At 43.8% G+C, this 20,193-nt stretch overlaps 1 protein-coding gene across 2 annotated transcripts in view; it reads right to left on the bottom strand.

Annotated features, from left to right (window-relative positions):
- Positions 1-4,748: 4,748 nt before the first annotated feature.
- LOC133134780 (rho GTPase-activating protein 10-like) overlaps positions 4,749-20,193 on the bottom strand; it is a 58,473-nt gene continuing 43,028 nt past the window's right edge. The window contains exons 21-23 of one of the 2 annotated variants that reach the window (XM_061251168.1): positions 9,465-9,572; positions 7,259-7,350; positions 4,749-5,911 (exon numbers count right to left, since the gene is read on the bottom strand). In XM_061251168.1, the coding sequence (XP_061107152.1) occupies positions 5,823-5,911; positions 7,259-7,350; positions 9,465-9,572 (289 nt within the window). In that variant the 3' untranslated portion in view covers positions 4,749-5,822. The remainder of the gene's footprint in view (positions 5,912-7,258; positions 7,351-9,464; positions 9,573-20,193) is intronic. The other variant, XM_061251169.1, reaches the window with a different exon arrangement.

Below are 20,193 nucleotides of genomic sequence, written 5' to 3'. Positions count from 1 at the left end.
ACACATATTTTTCCAATTACAACTATATAGGTCAGAGGTCATAAGGCCAATTGAAAAATTGCCTATATATACACTCATGGTTTGCGCTAAATCTATGCCATAGCGCAAGTGGGTGAAATGCATATAGTCCAGTTATTCAATCTGGACATGAACATACTCTCAGGATGGATTTCAATTTAACAGCCTAGCATAATTTACCCATCTCAGTGTCCCAACATATCAATGTATTTAAAGGCATAGTTCTCCTGTGGAGAGTCATGGTCTGTAATATTAAAGGGGACTGATATTGAAATTGGAATTGTAGTGCATTGGGAAGACAAACAAACCAAGGCAATGGAAGGGCAGGCATGAGGAGGCTTTTATCGGGAATTTCTAGTCTTTTCATTTCTGGATTAATTGAAATAGAAGTGTCTTGACTAAGGCATTTTTCTTGACCTAAATTAAATTGGTGCCCATGATTTTAATCATATTCCTATTCTGTATTGGCATTGAGAGAGATTGACACTTGGCTTGCTGGACACAGTGAGAGAGGACTGAGCTCTTTGTCTTCACACTGGGTCATTGGCGACACCTATCTCTACACCTGGGGACACTCGTACTTCCTACGAATGCAGTGCGCTAGGCTAGCACAGCGTACATGGACTCTTCATGCTATTGAACTGTATATATGTTTCATGCACACCACATACCCAGTGTTAGTGCTAAACATGGTGCCACTATGGGAGATCCAGCTCAGGTACAGACAACCAAGAATGACGAGCCAATCGTAGAGCTGCAGAGCAGGTCTGGAGGAGTGAAAAAAGATAGTTAGCAACAATGCTAATACTGTCACTGCATTACAACATATCAAAATAAAAGGTGCTTATCTGAAAACCAAGATAATAAACAAAACTCAGCATTGATATGCTGCATACAATTCCTCGTGTAAATATGAAGGGATATTTAACAGAAGTAGTATAACATATTTCTGTAAAGAAATTATATGTTGGCATCAGAAATAAATGATTCAATATTGACCATAATGTCAAATTCTATAATATTTTTACATTTATTTTACCACTATAAATGTAAATATGCATTAAGTAAATGTTAACATCCCGTTAGATAAAATATCTGAAACCTGTCCAATGTAACGGCAGGTTTATTTACATGTATTTGGCTGGATCATGTACAAGGTCCCATTAATCGCTTTAAATTGTTTAAAATGTCTTGGAGTTTTTGCTGCCCTAGCTGAAGCACCACTCATTAAAGCTCATTGACACAGAGCTCATTGACAGGAAGTTCATTGACATAGATCTTTAATCAGTCAATTAACAGAGCTGTGGAAGTCAATAATTGACTTCTTGCTTGTGTGAGCTCCACTTTAAGAAAGACTCCACAGTGGTGCTAGACGTTCCCATTTTCTCACTGTACTATAGTATAGTATAGGGTTCACTATCTGCCTCCACACATTTTGTACAGACGCAGTCAGAGCTGAACCATGGTGAGTCTTCCCTGTCTGAATAATAAGTATCTCTGTATTTTTAATAGAGTGGTGCGGTGCATTTAATCTCACCAGTGCTGGATTCTTGCGGTTTTAGAAATAGGTCTGACACTACAGGGTGTGCTGCAGGCTCAGAGCTGGATGCTGCCATTGAGAATATGGATCCAGAATGTCAAACAGTTCCTCATGACTAATACTGCACTGCCGATGCATCAGGCAACTCAGGAAACAGCTACAGAGACTCCATTTTAACACACCGAGGACTTATACACAGTATATACGCTTATCCTGAACTTATCCTTGTGTTTCTCGTAATTTGACTTGCATTTTTACAGAAAGACCCCCAGCAACTCCATCGACCCTTGCATCATGTATCTTTCCACAGTGCTCTGTTGTACCACGAACCTGCCTTCAACAGCACATAAAACTTTAACATATTATTTCAGAATGCCAATACTCTTCGATCTGGTCTGATGAATGTGAATGAGCATTTAACCCTGTGGAGACTGCAGGTTTGAAGAGAGAGAGTCTCCCCCAGTCGCTGTGTCCTGATTCAGCACAGAGCAGCAGCAGGGCTGGGGTCAGTGTGTAGAGCTGAATAATGGAAATCATTCGCCCATCTCATTAGCTCTGTCTGGGCTGATTATGTAAGCCTGCTGTAGCAAGGGCACATAGGCCTATCCCCCCTGCAGACATACTGTATACTTTCAGTTTGGACACACTCAGCTACAGTAGAAGGTATCTGCAGCAGCCTTAGCGTAATTGTTGCGTAATACGTTACATTCAAGTGGCCCAGAATCAACCAGAGTTATATCATGGGGTCAACATTGGCTCAGGAGGGTTGCCGGTTCGATCCTGCCCTGGCTGTGTCAAAGTGTCCCTGAACAGGACACCTCATCCCCAATTGCTCCTCAAGAGCTGGTTGGTGTGTGAGTGTGAGTATATGTGTGAATGGGTGAATGAAAGGCATCGATTGTGCAGCGCTTTGGATGAAGGCGCTATATAAATACATGAGTGATGACAATTTGTGATGTCAGCACTCATGAAGCACAAATTTAAGGCTCACTGGGAACTAGGCTAGGTTAAGGAAAGCAGTCAAGCTCAGGGAGTGTTGCTAGCAGGCAGAAACACTCTCTGTCAAACAATTAAATAAAAATGAAAAAAGGAAAGTGAAATTTGAGTAGAAGGGAGCTACTGGAGAAAGTTCATGTCCCAGATAACTGCATGGGTGTCAACAGAGACTGGTGCTACAGTATAAAACTACCCACCGCTGCAGCCTCACAGAGACCCTCTTCTCTCTGGTTCCATTTTCATTCTTTTATTCTCTACCACAATGTTTTGTAAGCAGAACCATCGTCCCTTGGCTTGTTTTTAATCCTTATTACAATAGAATACATTCATACATTTTTGTTATTTTTCAGTGCGTGCGATGTTACAATTGTGACAAAAAATATATCTGGCATTTTGCTTGCGTTTGTCACGATAATATTTTTCATCAAGTTGTAGTGGCAGTAGTAGTAATCATCATAAACAAATAATTATTGCTTTAGGTGTATTGATTTAGGAAGCAGTAAGCATAGATTTAATGGATCTAAAATTATTTAGAATTATAGGACACATTTATGAAAATGTATATGACATAACATATTGACTTACCTTAATTCAGGGTGTTCGGTTCTAATGCATAATTAAAAAGAGGTTGATATGAAATATGAAAATGTATACAATGATGCCATATCTTGACTATTAAATTTTATGGACAATCGGATAGTAAGCAACTGGGGATTGCTCAAACTGCACCTGTTTACATTAATAATTCAGTTTCTTTCACACCAGTGTATAGATCATGTGCACCAGTTGTTAAAGTTTCCAGAAACAGAAAGTTTCCAGAAACACCTTAACAATGATGTGCATCCTGCTAGGTAATCTGGCAGTGGGAGGGTTGCTGGTTCGATCCCGTCTTGGGTATGTCGAAGTGTCCCTGAGCAAGACACCTAACCCCTAAATGCTCCTGACGAGCTGGTTGGTGCCTTGCATGGCAGCCAATTGCCGTTGGTGGTGTGTGAATGGGTGAATGAGAAGCATCAATTGTACAGCACTTTGGATAAAGGCGCGATATAAATGCCAACCATTTATCATTTGCTAGTAATTTAAGATCATGTAGAGTAAGTCCCAAGTACATTACAAAACTCTGAATGGTCAAGGTCATTGTTTATGTTATCTATCTATCTCATGCTCACTCGCTCGCACGCACGCACTCGTGGACACACACACACACACACACATACGTGCACACACACTCACACACACACACTCACACACACACAGTCACACACTTGTGCACAAACACACACACACACACACACACATACGTGCACACACACACACACACACACACACACACACTCGTGCACAAACACACACACACACACACTCACTCACACACACACATACACACACACATTCACACACTCAGGCACTCGTGCACACACACACACACACACACACACACACATACACACACGTGCACACACACCCACACCCACACACTCGTGCACAAACACACACACACACGCACTCATGCACACACACACACACACACACACACACTCACACACACACTCACACACACACTCACACTCACACACACACATACACACATTCTCACACACACACACACACACTCGTGCGTGCACACACACACACACACACACACCTTTACAGTGCCTATTCAGTATGAACACCAGTGGCCTACCGAGCTTCAGCTCATAATGAGGTTCTGGGTTAATATTCTCTATGAAAAACATCATAACTTCACTCAAGGGCACCCATAGGACAAATCAGTTAGCTCCTTCTGCCTACATAATTATTTCTGCAGGAACGGAGGACATTACACACTCAGTTCTTCGGCAGAGCCTGAATTAGCATTCACAGAGTAGCAGAGCGTATTTCATGTGCAGATTACAATTTAATTTTCACATTTCCAAGGTGCGCTGGATGAGCAGAACATACAATACTAAGTGTCCCTGTGGTAGAGCTTGTGTCAAACATACATGGTAACGAACGTGACGAGCATTCAAACCCACAGACCAACTGCAATTTATTTCACATCTAAGTACATCAGCAAGACAAACGACAACTCCTAAGAGATTTGAATCAAAAACCTCTTTATTTGTTTAACATTGAGCAATATACGGCTGAATGCATTTTTTTACCCATCCCACCCCTCTCCAGCTTACAGAATGAAATACAAGTAAAGCCTTAATATATTTCATAAATCAATTTAATAAATTACTGCGATTTAATTTTAAAACAAAAACGGACAACAGGACAGCTTTCAGAGAGATTGCTCCCCCGCCTTCCCTCCTCCCCATCAGCAGTTGTGCACAAGTACACGACCCGTGTAATATTGAACACCAACCTGAAATAGATACAAATTCAAAAACCTCAAACAACTACAAAAGGTTGGACTTTTATCAATTCAATTTGAGGTCTTTTTCTCTAATATGTAATACAAAAGTAAGACTTGGAAAAATGCCTTGTGATCATTTAAAAAATAATATACAGTAACACAGCTTATAATAAAATGGTTTTGCTGGCACCCTTTTGAGCTGAAAATACCAAAATTCAACGGAACAGGGCAGGAGTGCACATATAGAAATAATTTCAGTCATATAGCCTTATACACATGCAAGAGAGCCTGCGGTCATTTATCCTGCATCCCTTGATCAAACACAATATTATAGAAAGAGCTATCGACTCAATCAATATTCCTACGAGTCTGATCTCAAGAGGAAGCCAATCAGCCTGCAGACAGAAACGCTGGAAAAGCAGGGTGGCCTTTAGCACAAGTCACTGATCTCATGCAAGATATTTTCCATTTTTTTGTAAATGTAACTGCGGTTATAATATATAGTGCACCACATGCAACGTGTCCATGTAATCATCGCGGATCACAAAACAAAGACCAAAACGTGCAATAGTTCCGAACACTTAAAAACGACAACGTTATCCGTTTCAACTGGATTTAAAACACAACAATAACAAAGGTCAGCCACGTTCACATTTGTGGCTTTAAAAAAGTACATATCAGCACCGTTCGTGCGGCTTTTTTTTCTCCCGCCGAACTATTCTTTGTCTTGTTTCAACGGAAAAAACCACCACTGCATTTTCATTGGCAGTTTCTGGGTCTGTGCGTCGATCGACGGATATACAGTAAATTGTCAGTGGGGAAAAAATAAAAGCATAAAAAAGTATGCACGTGTTGACGAAGAAAAGGTCTATGTGTAGATAAACTCATGGATACCATGCATAGGGACACAGACGGGCTCTCTCGGGGCTACAGAAGCTCCACGTAATTTTCTGGGATGAGGCCACGCTTGCCCTCCAGCTCCCCTTCCAGCCAGCCTGGCTCTCTGGAGTAGATCACTGTAAAAAAAACACAAAACAAACACGGTCGCCAGGGGGGACTTTTAATTTACCGAGGTGGCCGGCGCATTCCTCTGTGCATAACCATGTCTGAAAAACGGGGTGTAGAAACTCAGACGCCGTGGGCTGAAAAAAGAGCATTAAACAGAGTAAGGATTAACAACGCCAAATTTAATTCCATTGTTCAGAGGCGCGGTGATCAGTGAGATTCGGAGAAGGGGGGTCGTGAGCGTAGGCAGATTGAGTAGTAAGCGTTTCTAGTGTTAATCAGCCATTGTGCTGGAAGAATATGGAGAACAACACCGGAGTTGGCGGCTACGCTAACCCCGCTTGCCCTGAACCGCCTTTACCGCCGCTGCCCGTGTCGCGTGAGGGAACTGGGTTTGTGTGTTCTCATCTAATTCCCCTACACCAAAGTGCCTAAGCCCGGCTGCATTCATATAGAACAGGGCGCATAAAGGCGTTAAATCCATACCATACGGGGCAACCCAGGACAGGGAAGCAGCTGCTGAATACACAAACCACAGACCTGAGCTAGCGTATTCGCTAAACTGCAACACCGCGGCTTAACGTCGTCAAGAACGGCATCCCAGACTAAAGGTGCAGGGAAACGCAAGCGTGACTCCTCGACTCCACGGGTGTGCCGAGACAAGGATTCGAACCACTGCAGGGGAGAATTCAGGGGCGATGTTCAGGGGCCACCTCTGCGCTCAGGCTTTTATTTTGAAGACTATCGGCTAACCAGCACCTCACTGAAAGACATTAAATGATTTGTAACGTGTGGGCAGGTGTTGTTTTAAGACAAAAGTGCAAAAACACGGACTTTTAATGCACCGTTACGCACGGCTCATCACTCTGTCATCACCTTCATCGTTCTCCCATGAGAGAGAATCCAATATCTGATCACTATAACAGCTGAAACACACCGCCCTGCATTATTAAAACCTGAACACGTTTTAAAACAGTATATACTTCCGCCTTGCTGCAAAGCTCGCCGTGACGAAAACCCAAAAAAGAACAAGGTCAAACGATCCATATTTGTTTCCCCTCTGAAGTCGGGAAAAAAAAGTCCCTCCGAAATTGCCAGTTTTGTTATTAAATTCCCTACGACTGAGGAATCTCAAAACAAGAGAGGCCGGCACTACAGAAGCTCTCACCTCATCTCAGCGGCAGCCCAGTTTCCCAAACTTTTTCCCAAACCCAAAATTAAATCCGCCGTCCAATTCGCTCTCCCCCCCCACCCCCGCACCCCCACCCCCCGCCGCGATGGCAGAGGAGATTTCCCGCGGCCCCTCCCGACTCGCCTGCAGCTCAGAGCGAATGGCTGGGGGCGCTGATAACACTCACCGCCGTGGAATATGGCCCCGATCTGAAAGGACAGCTCCGTGTCGTGCTCCGCCTCACAGGGGTAAACCGCCTTGGCCTTCCTGCTGGTGACACTGAGAAATGGAGCCAATCAGCGGGACCAGGCTTTAGGGCCCACTGCTCCACACTGCAATACGCTCGCAACGGTAACCGCACAGAGGAGGGGCGGCTGAGTTAACTACCCCCGGCCCCATCCCGCCCGCCTCAGCCTGGTCAAACCAGCATACAGACTGGGGGGAGGAATGGGAGGAGTGGGAATCAAAGACCTCATGAGTGAGTGAGTGAGTGAGTGAGTGAGTGAGTGAGTGACTGAGAGAGTGAGTGAGTGAGTGCGCGTGTGCATGAGTGAGTGAGAGTGTGTATGAGTGAGTGAGTGAGAAAGTGAGTGAGTGAGTGTGTGAGTGAGTGAGTGTGTGAGTGAGTGAGTGAGTGAGTGTGTGGGGGAGTGAGTGAGTGAGAGTGTGTATGAGTGAGTGAGTGAGTGAGTGAGTGAGTGAGTGCGAGTGTGTATGAGTGAGTGAGAGTGTGTATGAGTGAGTGAGTGAGTGAGTGTGTGAGTGAGTGAGTCCGAGTGTGTATGAGTGAGTGAGTGAGTGAGTGAGTGAGTGGGTGAGTGTGTGAGTGAGTGAGTGAGGTTGGTGAATGAGTGCTTGTGTCAGTGAGAGCACACTATTCTGAAATATTCCAGCCATGAACTCATGGAGAGAAAATGGATGGAGCGTCACCGTACTTTTCACCCTCCAGGTTGCTATGGCTTCCTCTGGGTTCAGTTTGGTGATGTCAAGGAAGCCCTACATATACATGTGTGAACTTTTTTTAGCTTCAACGAAAACCCGAAAACAAATAATCGCAAAAGTTCTGGCAGAGTGTGGATGTGTGTCTTTCAACAAACACGCATTTCGTCGGGCGGCATTTCAGAGTAAAGGTAGACGTCTGTGAAAGGACGGCCTGATAAAAAAGAAAATGGTTTTCTCAGAGAGAAGCGACACATCCGCCGTCTCGTTCCGAAGGCTCGCAAACTCCCATAGTCCTCGTCTCCCGTGATGAGTTTGAGTTTTTGCTGCGTGCCTTTAAACACCCTCTCGCGGGAATTACAGAGCGATATGGCATAAACAGCGATGGACTGCAGATGAAATCAAAGGGCTGATTTATTGGCCGAGGCAGTGAAACCGCCACAGCGATGAATCAGCGGCTTGATTTCATCTTGGGTCCGCTGCTGTTTATGTGATATCAGCCTCTCCGGGCCCTGGCAGAGCCGTCGGGGGGACGCGGCAGAGAGACGCGGCTCGCTGCTGGGAGGAGGCACGTCCGGCCGCGGGGAGGAGATGCGCCGGCCCTGCCGGTGGGTATGGCCCGAGGTCTCTATGGAGACGCCAGCGTGTGAGCGAGTGCGCTCCTGAGGTCCCTGTGGGTGAGTGCGCATGAGCCAGCCAGCCGCAGTGGAGAGGCCTCGGCTTCCTGTATGTGTGTGTATACCGGGGTGTGTGTGTGTGTGTGAGTGTGTGTGAGTGTGTGAGATTACCTCTCTCCCTGCTGCTCATTCGGGGTGGTGACGGGTGTTCGTGCGTGTATGTATGTATGTGTGTGTGTGTGTGTGTGTGTGTGTGTGTGTGTGTGTATGTAGGTATGTAGGTGTGCGTGTGTGTGTGTGTGTGAGTGTGTACACATGAGTGTGAGTGCTGTGTGAGTGCGTGTGAGTGTGTGTGTGTGAGATTACCTCTCTCCCTGCTGCTCATTCGGGGTGGTGACAGGTGTGCGTGCGTGTATGTGGGTGTGTGTACTGAGTGTGTGAGTGTGTGAGTGTGTGTGTGTGTGTGTGTGAGATTACCTCTCTCCCTGCTGCTCGTTCTGGATGGTGATGGGTGTGTGTGCGTGTATGTATGTGTGTGTACTGAGTGTGTGAGTGTGTGTGTGTGTGTGTGTGTGTGACATTACCTCTCTCCCTGCTGCTCGTTCTGGATGGTGATGGGTGTGTGTGCGTGTATGTACGTGTGTATGTATGTGTGTGTGTGTGTGTGTGTGTGTGTGTGACATTACCTCTCTCCCTGCTGCTCGTTCGGGGTGATGACGGGTGTGTGTGCGTGTATGTATGTGTGTGTACTGAGTGTGTGTGTGAGTGTGTGTGTGTGTGTGTGTGTGTGTGTGTGTGTGTGTGTATGTAGGTGTGTGTGCGTGTGTGTGACATTACCTCTCTCCCTGCAGCTCGTTCGGGGTGGTGACGGGTGAGGCGACCGTCTCAGCAATGGTGATGCCGGGCTCCATCTTCAGCTCCCACGACACCATCGAGGTCCGAGCTCTGTGAACAGACCCAAAAACAGTGTGTGTGAGTGTGTGTGTGCGTGTGTGTGTGTGAGCATGTCGTATGTGTGCACAGAGGTCATTGTGGCTAGGGTAAATGCAATCAGCAGAAGGATACTTCTCCCACGGAGGTCTCTGTGGTTCAATCTCAGCTCTGCTTTCATCGGAATCTTCTGAACAGTGTTTTCCAAGAAATGTTTAAAACATTTTGCTGCAACATGTACAGTAGAACAGCAAGCAAGCACTCATGCCCCGGAAATCTCCAATAAAACTCAAAACATTTGAATCAAATCAAATTATATTATTATATCTTGGTGAGGGTGACCAGTTGTTCAGTTAAAACAAGTGCCGTGGCTAACCAGTTGTTTCAGTTGAATATTTTTGAATACATTTGAAGCAGTGGGGGTGACTTCCAGATGGTAAACGGACGGAGAAAACGGTAATGTCTGTGTCTCTGACATTTGGAAACGAGGACGGGAGACTTTGGGTCCCACGGACAGATTGCGACCGTCCCCCGGTACCCCCAGACCCCGGCTGTCCTGCGCTGTAGCCTCGTACCTGGACCTGTTCTAATCCTGACGCACCCAGGTAGCAGGGCGTCCAGCGGACCCAGGGGCAGCTCAGCGTCACCTGCGCCAGATGCTTCACTAAACCCAATAATGCCGCTGTTACTACCCAGGGCTCTCCGGCCCTGCCTCCGCAAATAAGCCACCTCCGTAAACATTCACTTTTTACAACGGCTGTTAATAAATGTTGTATTCCTCCAAAAATGTACTTCTGTTAGGTACAGGCCACTTTGCTCAATGGTACTGAATGCTACACGATCCACAATTTTATGTACAAAATTATTAAAATAGCCATTATTGTTATCATCAAGTAGCATACTTTGCTATCAGCGCAGAGAAGTAGAAATGTTGAAGGAGGTAGTGTTCTTCATGAAGTGAATATAGGGCCACTGCAGGATGCTGGCTAGGCGGGGGACTCTTAAGACTCGTTATAAAAACAGGAAGTGGCCACATTATCCTCTGGAGGCCGTCAGAGTAGTCTGAGAAATACGTAAATAAACCCTGGAAAGGTGCAGGGAATATGCCGTAGCCTACAGTTAAGCAATTATCAATCAAAATGCAATTTCAATATTATTATTATTATTATTATTATTACTTTCCCCCAATCACTTATCACCCAATTATAACATTAATCAAGCACTCACTGGGTTTAATTTCAAACATGTTATGGCTTCTTTGAGAGGACAAACCAATTTTGGTTTGTAGAATGCATATTAAATAAGAGACAATGCTCTGGCAACATACTGTATAATCAAGAAGAAACATGGGAATTTGAAACTTTTTCTTGTGAATACCTTTTTGGTAGACAAATGTGAATGCTGCCTTTCATGGTTGTGCTGCCTTGAATGAAAAAAATCAGGTGTGAAGAGTATCCATAGCACAGGACATATAATCCAATATCATATAATCAAATAACACTCTTCACACCTATTTGTCTGTATGTGTGCGTGTGGGTGACTGTGTATGACAGTGTGTGTGTGTGTGTGTATATGTGTGTGAATGTATGAGAGAGAGTGTGAGTGTGTGTGTGTGTGTGTGTGTATGAATGTATGAGTGTGTGTGCATGTATGAGAGTGTATGAGTGTGTGCGTGTGAGTGACTGTGTATGACAGTGTGTGTGTGTGTGTGTGTGTGTGTGTGTATATGTGTGTGAATGTATGAGAGAGAGTGTGAGTGTGTGTGTGTGTGTGTGTGTGTATGAATGTATAAGTGTGTGTGCATGTATGAGAGTGTATGAGTGTGTGCGTGTGAGTGACTGTGTATGACAGTGTGTTTGTGTGTGTATATGTGTGTGAATGTATGAGAGTGTGTGAGTGTGTGTGTGTGTGTGTGTGTGTGTGAATGTATGTGCATGTATGAGAGTGTATGAGTGTGTGCGTACATGTATGTGAGTGAGGGAGAGAGAGAAAGATCGACTGTAGCATCCTGATTTATTAACAGAGACAAAATTAAACACGTTTAATTTCAAGAATGTGCTGATTTAAGATTTGAACAGATAGAGAAAGAGAGAGGGAGACAGAGATAGACCGAAAGCCCACATACACGCGCACACACACACGCACGCCTGTTTAAGTGCGGACACACGGAGCGGTCCAAATGAAGGCATTAGTCACGCATCCACAGAATGTGCAGCTACATGTCTGTGAGAAGCGTGATGTGGCAGGGAGCCCACAGAGACCAGGGTGTACGCCTGTAATCAGCCTGGCAGCTTGAGCAGTGACTCAGCATCGCGCTGCTCACGCAGGGCACCACAATAACAACCACGGGCTCCGGCTCCCACGCACGCCCCCGCGGGCCAGCAGAGGGCGCACCTGAGGTCGGGACGGCTGCCACGGCAACGCGGCCGGCGACACAGTCACCTCTGCCTGCCACGCTCCGCCGCGCGCGAGTGATTTATCGCCGTGCCCTCTCGCTCTCTCCCGACGGCCGCACGGGAAGAGGGGACACCGCTGCAGTGCAGCAAACCCACTCATTAAAAGCGCCGCGTGCGATTGGCCGGCCGCCAGGCCCCGCTGCCTTCACCTGCCCTCACGCGAACGACCTCGGTGTCCGCCCAGGAGTTCTCGCTAACAGAACGGCAGAACGGGGGTACGCTGGGCACCCGGGCAGATGGTAACGCATGATGCACCCGCTAATTCTGAGTAGGACGGAGAACCCAAATGTTAAGGCCTCATTTGGGTCAATCTTATCGCATCTTATACTGTGGATTGAAGATGGATACCTCAATACCTCAGGGGACAGCTGTAAGGGCAAAGTCACTTTAATTCAATGCACAATGACAGGTTATATTAACTCGAGGAAGGCAGTAAGCCAAAGAGGGTTATCGTTTTGTTTTGTTTTGTTTAATATCCTCAGATCACAATCACGAGGCAAATGCATTTAAGAGATGCAAGATAGAGCCAACTGTTGCTGGAACCAACTGTATCTTAGCAGCACTGGCGTACACAGCTGAACTAGCAAGTGAGCTGATTAAAGCTGGCTAACTTTTGCTGTGCACTCGCTAATCAGGATGTTTGCCAAATTACCTTTTAATCAGTATCTTGTGCGAGAGACACGGTGCACTGTGATATCAGCCTGGTTTTCCCTTTGCATGCACAAGTACAAACTACATTTCACTTCACTGGCATCTAAGCAGGCGCTCTTATCCAGAGAGACTCACAAGACAAACACAAGTACAAACACAAGTGATGAAAGGGCAGTAATTCTCATCAAGGGGAACGCCAAGTGACTTTATTGACAACTTGTCAACGGCTCTACTTAAATTAAGTTACATAAACAAGAAGTTACATAAACAAATAAACAAGAGTATTAAACTACAGCAAATTAACAACAGCAAAAAAGGCTATAAAACCAAAAAAAGAAAAGTTGCAGGTAATCAGAGCATACAGCCTTTTTAGAAGTGGTAGATGGGGGGCAGGGTGAAGATGTGGGTCTTCGGTCCGCATCAGAAGAAGGTTTCTGCTGTTCTGACTAGCCTGTAAAGCTCAGCCCACCACCGTACGGACAGAACAGACAGCAGACAGTGTCATACAGGGCAGGGTCAAAGAAGGAAAGGAGCCAGACTGTGTGCATGATCTGAAAGTAAAGGGTATGAAGGGGCAGTCTCCTTGGTAGCGTGGTCGGCTAGCAGGAAGGTTTTAAATCTAGGGACAGCAGCAAATACTGCCATTGGAACAATGGGAGGCAGGGGAATGGAGATGATTTGCGAGTGACAGATTTTTCTAGCAAGTTCCAAGCACAAGCTTCCTGAGACCTACACGCAAAATGAAATAGATTTTGTGAGAAACGTTCCAAAAACAGAGATGGAAAATGGCAGTATGTCAGATTTTTGGCAGGCGTGGCACATTTTCCATGAGGCTCTGGAAGGCCAGTGGAAGGCAGAGGAATCTAGAGCAGCTTCCTGCAGGAAGAGGATGACGTGAGCCTGTTTGAGAGATGAGGACAAACAGCCAGACGACAGAGAGAAGAAGAAAATGGAAGGATGTCAGGAGTGCTGGGCTGGAAGAGAGAAGAGGGGATGGGGTCCAGAGGACAGGAAGACTGATGAAGGAGGTTGGAAGGGTAGAGCAGGGGAGGGAGGGCAGTGGAATGAGAGGTTTCCTGGTGGATATCAAGGTCTTCCAGCAGGACCAGCGGGGTGTCCCCAAAGGGAAGGTGACAAACAGTGTCAAACTCATCAAGAAGCATGAAGAAGGCAATGTAAAGCAGCAGTGAACATTCCTGTGGGATAAGTGACAGTTATGGCAGTTATATTTGAATGAAGGAACTGAGAGATGAGAGAAAATGTCCGAGAAGATAAGGAGGTTTAGGCCAAGATGAAGTCCACCTTCCGGGCGGCAGAAAGGCTGAAATCGTGAGGCAGTTGCTGGGAGATGACAAGAGTAGTAATATTCCAATGCTGTGGTAGTGACCCCTGTGGAGGGGAGGGGCACAGGGAGGAATGGACAGAGAACACACAGGGCTAAAAGTGGCAAAAATGTGGCAAAAATTGTGACTGGGAGCACTTAACCTTCCACTTTCCAACTCCAGCAGTTAGACTCCCTTGTCTTTGTGCATTTATAAAAGTAAGGCAAATTCAGGCAAAGCAGGCCTTAGTTGTGAGTGTGTCTGGTGTTTTTTATTATTGTGAGGGACCGCAGTAGGAAATATATATTATTTCAGATAGAAAGCTTATATATTCAAGAAAGCATCGACCAATAGACCAGTACAACGATTCCTATAGCCAAATACATTATTCCATTAATTCTTTCCAACTGGACAATGCCAGACTGCAGACAGACAGGTGTCCAGTGTATCCTCTTGGAAGAGGACACATACATTACTGTACTGCAGCTGAAGGTCCATGTGAGTTATGTTTAACGTTGAACGTCCTGTATGAGCTTGCAATTCTTTTCCATTTTGTGAGACAGTGAAGGCGCCTTATATTCTAGGTATATGTGGTATATTTGTGTATCAGTGTTGACAGACTGAGGGCTTTTGGCCATTCTGCATTGGAGCTACAATGTCAACAGTGTTCTCTACAGTCTGGACACCAGATGTCTGAAGCCTCCATAATCCAATAGGAGTCATCATAGCCTGAAGAGGATACCAGCATCCCCTTTCCACCCGCACTTTTCAGCACAGGGACTTCTTGCTGAGTCTAGATTATGTACGACAAAGTATGACAAAGTACATAGTCTTTGCACAAATCAAAATGTCCCTTTGAAAAATACCCCTTTCAAAATAGCACACATTTGCCGACTGGGAACAGGTGGTACATGCAGGTAATTCCATTTCCCTGCCAGGGTGTGAACTCATAAATTTACCTGCAATTAAAAAATCAAGATTATACCAGAGCGATGGAATAAATGGGGGATTATTTTGTTTTGATAATAGTACATGTTCTTTTATAGACCTTTATGAACCCATTGTGGACTAAGGCGCCCAATAGAAAACCCAAAGAAAGGCCCTTGAAATCACAATGCATTTCAATGGACCTGTCTTGAAAATCAGTCATATGATCATATACGACGCTGGCATTGCATTAGTCTGTTAAGGGAGATGTAACATGCAGGTTGCATCTGTTTGTTAAGGGAAATGTAATGTGTCACATCCACCCATAAGGGGTTAAAGAGGTGTTTCCGCATAGTTTCAGTATAGAAGAGTGATCAGTGGTTCGAAAGAGCTGTTAATCGTCCATGGGTTTATGGGGTTTTATTGGTACCATGAGTGCAAAATTCTTTGTTATTTTTTTTCTTTCTTTGTTGAGAAGAACGGAATAGTTTCATTTCGCGGTTTCCTATATCAAGGTTGGTGACTAATTCTGTGCATTAGTGAATGCTATTGAACTATGATGTATTGAAAATTCATTGAATTATTTCATGCATTTAAATGATTCATTCTTCAAGGACTGCTGTAGGGGACTGAACTGACCTCTGTTAGTCAGTAGGAATTGCTAAAACCTTTTTTAAAGTATTACAGGAAAATGATATCAAACACAGCAAATGTTAATTTTGTATTGAATTTATTAAGTCTGTGGTTCTTGTATGAGGCATATGTTGAATTTGAGCTTTTAAAAGTGCCAAGAACCCGCATTGTACTGCTTTTTGAGTTGATTCCCCTTATAGTCCATGAGGTAATGGCAATGATTATGTTTGTCTCAAGTGAGATAAAATTTGGCAATGAGTTACTAATCAGGCTTAACATCAGATATTAGAAAAGCAAATTCATAAAACTAAAACCGAAAAAAGACAGCCAAAAGGCAATTATAAACAAAAGAGGCAACTTACAACCCAAAATATTACACGCAGTTGCATTTTATAGACAGAATGAAGTATACTTCATGGATCCAACTGAATTTGGAAGCAGTTTAATTTCCAGGCGTTGATAACACCTATTGAATGAGACTGCAGTAAATCCACAGTGGCCTACACAAATGACTGGAACTTAAAGAAACTAAACGGTTTAACATTAAATAGGCAGCTGCAGATGACAGTTATGGGAAGGAAGTGGTTCACTGTATGATGCTGCCATAGACACAGGAGGACTGCACAGTAAAATTAGCCAAGTCTTAACAGTACTCATGGAATAGTTGAGATAACTTGCCAATGATGTGCATTTGCCCCCTTTTCCATTGTCTTTACATAACAGGTATGGGTTAGTCCATATCTATAGATACCTGGAGGAAGTTAGCCATATCCATACACTGTATAAGACTATTCTGCAACATTCTCTGAACTGGACTATGTGCTTATTTTTGGGGCTGGCAGGTGCACATAGTGGAAGAATACCAGCTCTTTTTTCCAAGCATTTCGGGAATAAACATATTTCAGAGCAAGCTCAGGACTATCAGGTTAGCACTTCATATTTTCCAATGAGCAGTTCATAGTGTATTTTGAATCTGAATTTGGAGGCAATTTCCAATGGGCGTAGTGGGTTAATTCACAGCTCTTGTGGTTCTTGCTGTTATAAATGGTTTTGACTTAAGGTTCAGCATAAAATTTGAGGTTGATTTTTCACCCCTTTTCAGGATATGAAACTCCAGGTCATTAGCGTACAGTTTTGGCACTTGTTTCTCATCTTGAAGTTGATACTCTGTTTGACATGCTGTAGCATTAGTCAATGCCACATTCATCTCTCCTTAAATCTAGAAGTAGAACTAGTGGTCTCCTCTGATATTTATCTATGGAAAGGCACATCAGTCAAGTCAGTGATTTTACCCAACAGTACCTCAGCAAACATTAGTGTTAGCCTCAGTGTTAGTGTTAGCCACAGTGTTAGTGTTAGTGTTAGCCTCAGTGTTAGTGTTAGCCACAGCGTTAGTGTTAGTGAAACATCTCAGCCTGTGGTTGCCATCTCACACTCGGAGTAACTCTAAACCCTAAGCACCTCAGTTCATATTTTAATAAATTCATATCTCAGATAGCCCAGCTTTCCCAAGGGGGGGTTGGGGGCATTTCCCCCTCCCGTATTTGAGTGATGCTTAGTGCCAATAAAAAACCAAAACATCAAAATGTTGATTAAACTGGTTTATTTGTCTTTTTGGAGATAATCCTTTTAAATTATTCATTTCACTCAGGTTTGTTCAGTTTACGGAGATGTGTTGACATAATGGATAATGGTGGTAGATCTATTTTCAGGTCATGGCAAATACCTCAAAACAATCATGGATAAGTAATATGGTTGCTCATGGCATTGGACAAATAAACATATTACCATGCATTTATTAAACAATGACAGCATATCTGAAAAAATGGTTTCATATTAGGGCTGCACAACATATCTTATATTTATCATCACCGAGATATGAACATGCGAAATAGACACATCGCAAAACACTGCTTGAACTGCGATGAATAGTATTTTTTTAATTGATGTTCTGTTAAATTGATTGGCTGTTCATGTGCAATTTGCTCAATAAAATAAATTGTATGTTGGAAATAATGGATTTAATTGTTTTTTATTCAATCAGCTCTTAATTGTCTGGGGTCTATGTTAGCTGTGTAGCTAAAACAGAAAGGCATTAGAACTCTGCACATTTAATTTTTGTTTGTTTATCTGTAAGTCATATCGTCATTGCAATATTCAACAACGTGAACGCAAAATATTTTAATCATATCGTGGTGCAGCCCTATGATTTATACAGAGTAAATATACTGTTAATTCCAGATTCCAATTCCAGACCCATTGAAAATAAAAAAAACAATACAGTGTTCACATGGATGTGTTAGGTGATGGGAAACATCACACCAATGGAAAAAAGATGATTTCCCCGGTATTGTCATTTATGAATCATAACCATAAATTGGCAAAAACAAACAATTTTGTGCCAACATCTTTAAAATGACATTAGGTCTTTAAATGATGTGACTCACCACAGGAAAAGCAGGCAGTATCAGGGCTAACACAACATAAATTACAAAAACATTCAAATAATGACAGGTGCGGCCAGTGGAAGGAGAAGAACAAAAAATACATTCAAACACGGATATCTTAGGAACAGTACCTAAGTATATTTATAATTTTACTACCCTCACTGAGCATTTTATTAGGAACCCTAACCCTAAGTGTACAGCTACTTACGCATGTGATTATCTAATCAGACAATCATGTGACAGCAGTGCAATTAATAAAATCATGCAGATATCAGTCAGGAGCTTCAGTTAAGGTTCACATAAACCATCGGAATGGGGAAAAAAAAGTGATCTCAGTGATTTAAACTGTGGCATGACTGTTAGTGCCAGACGGGCTCATTTGAGTATTTGGGCAACTGCTGATCTCCCACAGGCAGTATGAGGAGGAGAGGAGGGAGAGAAACCCTTGTGTTTCACATTAACGGAAGAATTCTCCACCCGGCCCTCCTTCCCAAAAAAGGCTCTGAACCTCTGCCTGTTTGATATGGGAGAAGACGGGGGCGAACAACGGTGCGGGTTGTGGCTCTGGCTGCGGTTTTCCAGCGGCCCCGGGGCCCGGGGCCCACTGCCACGCCCCACAATGAGGAAGAACACAGCTTCTCCTATAAACAGCAGGGACAAACAGCCACTCCCAGGAACAAGAAACTGGAGAGCGGGGGCTAAAACTCCTCTATGATAAATATCTGACCCGCTGTTTTCAAATATACTCATTTCCTTTTGTTTAATGAACAAGGGTTCATAAAACCAATAATGATTCTCATTAATCAGAAACAAAGCAATTGAGTTTGAGAAAAATGCAATACAAGTAAAGTATAGCCAGCATATTATATCAAATACTTCAAAACTAAAACTTAAAATATTTAAAAGTAAAAAGTAAAATGATTAGCTTTCCTTTTTAACAATTAGAGGACAATGCCAGTCTTGTACATGCTCAGCTTGAACATACATGCGTACAAGTTGGACAGAGGTGGTGCTGCTAACTGTGCAGAAACAGAACAATGGTGGGGTATGGGAGAAATAAGCCCAGGTGAGCTCATGAAAAATGGCTCAGACAGGCAGAAAGGACAGGACACACAGCGTCCTCCCCCCAGAATTCAGCCCATGCCCGGCTCTCCCTCCAGAATTCAAACCTGCCTCCTCCTGCAGATTCGCCTCTTTACGACGAGCATTCCTCCCTCCGCCTGACGCAGTCAGAAAATATTCTTTAAAAACAATTTTTATATCGAGTAAAATCACATTTTACTTTGTCATTTCGCAACCACAGACAAGATCTCTGTGGTTTTTGGTATTTAAATCTTTAAATCTAAAAACATACACACCGAAAATACAGTGTATGTACACATCGCAATTAACAGTATACTTTTCCAGATAAAGCCATCTTTTATAAATTGAACACTGCCCCAAACCTCACCTGATTTCACCACTGTAGCAATTCAGGTTGTGTGTGTGGGTAGAAGACAAAGTTCAGCAAACACAATTTACACAAACAACGCATTGCCAGCCATCTGAGACAAATGCAGACTACAAAAAAATACATTCCCACAGAAACGGTCTGCCACAGAAGCTGAGGTAAAACACGGAAAAATCCCCACTGCTGACAGAGCCTACCAGCCCGGCGACTGCTCGAAAAAAACACTCACACTCATATTACTGTGGGCACAGTGAACACTACTGTCTCATCGTCTGTGGAAAACTACAAACAATAATAATAATAATAATAATAATAATAATAATAATAATTTCCCATGTTGCCTCCACATACAAAGGCTTATATACACACTCAGTGAGCACTTTATTAGGTATTTATTAGACCTATTTTTTACACTTATTTGGTCTTCTGCTGCTGTTGCTTGTCCACTTACAGGTCTGATGCGTTGTGTGCTCAGAGATGCTCTTCTGCATACCACTGTTGTAATGTGTGGTTATTTGCGTTAGTCACCTTCCTGTCAGCTTTGAGCAGGCCACTCGGGTATGACCATCGCGCAGAACTGCTGCTCACTGGATGTTTTTGGTTTTTCGCACCATTCTCTGCAAACTCTAGAGACATGGAGATCAGCAGTTCAAAGTCACTGAGATATTCAAAGTCACTGAGATCACATTTTTTCCCCCATTCTGATGGTCGAGTGGCTAGATAGTTTAGGCGTACCTAATAAATTGCTCA

Source organism: Conger conger, chromosome 8, assembly GCF_963514075.1.
Source record: "Conger conger chromosome 8, fConCon1.1, whole genome shotgun sequence".
Classification (NCBI taxonomy): domain Eukaryota; kingdom Metazoa; phylum Chordata; class Actinopteri; order Anguilliformes; family Congridae; genus Conger; species Conger conger.
This window is presented reverse-complemented; position numbering and strand designations above follow the sequence as displayed.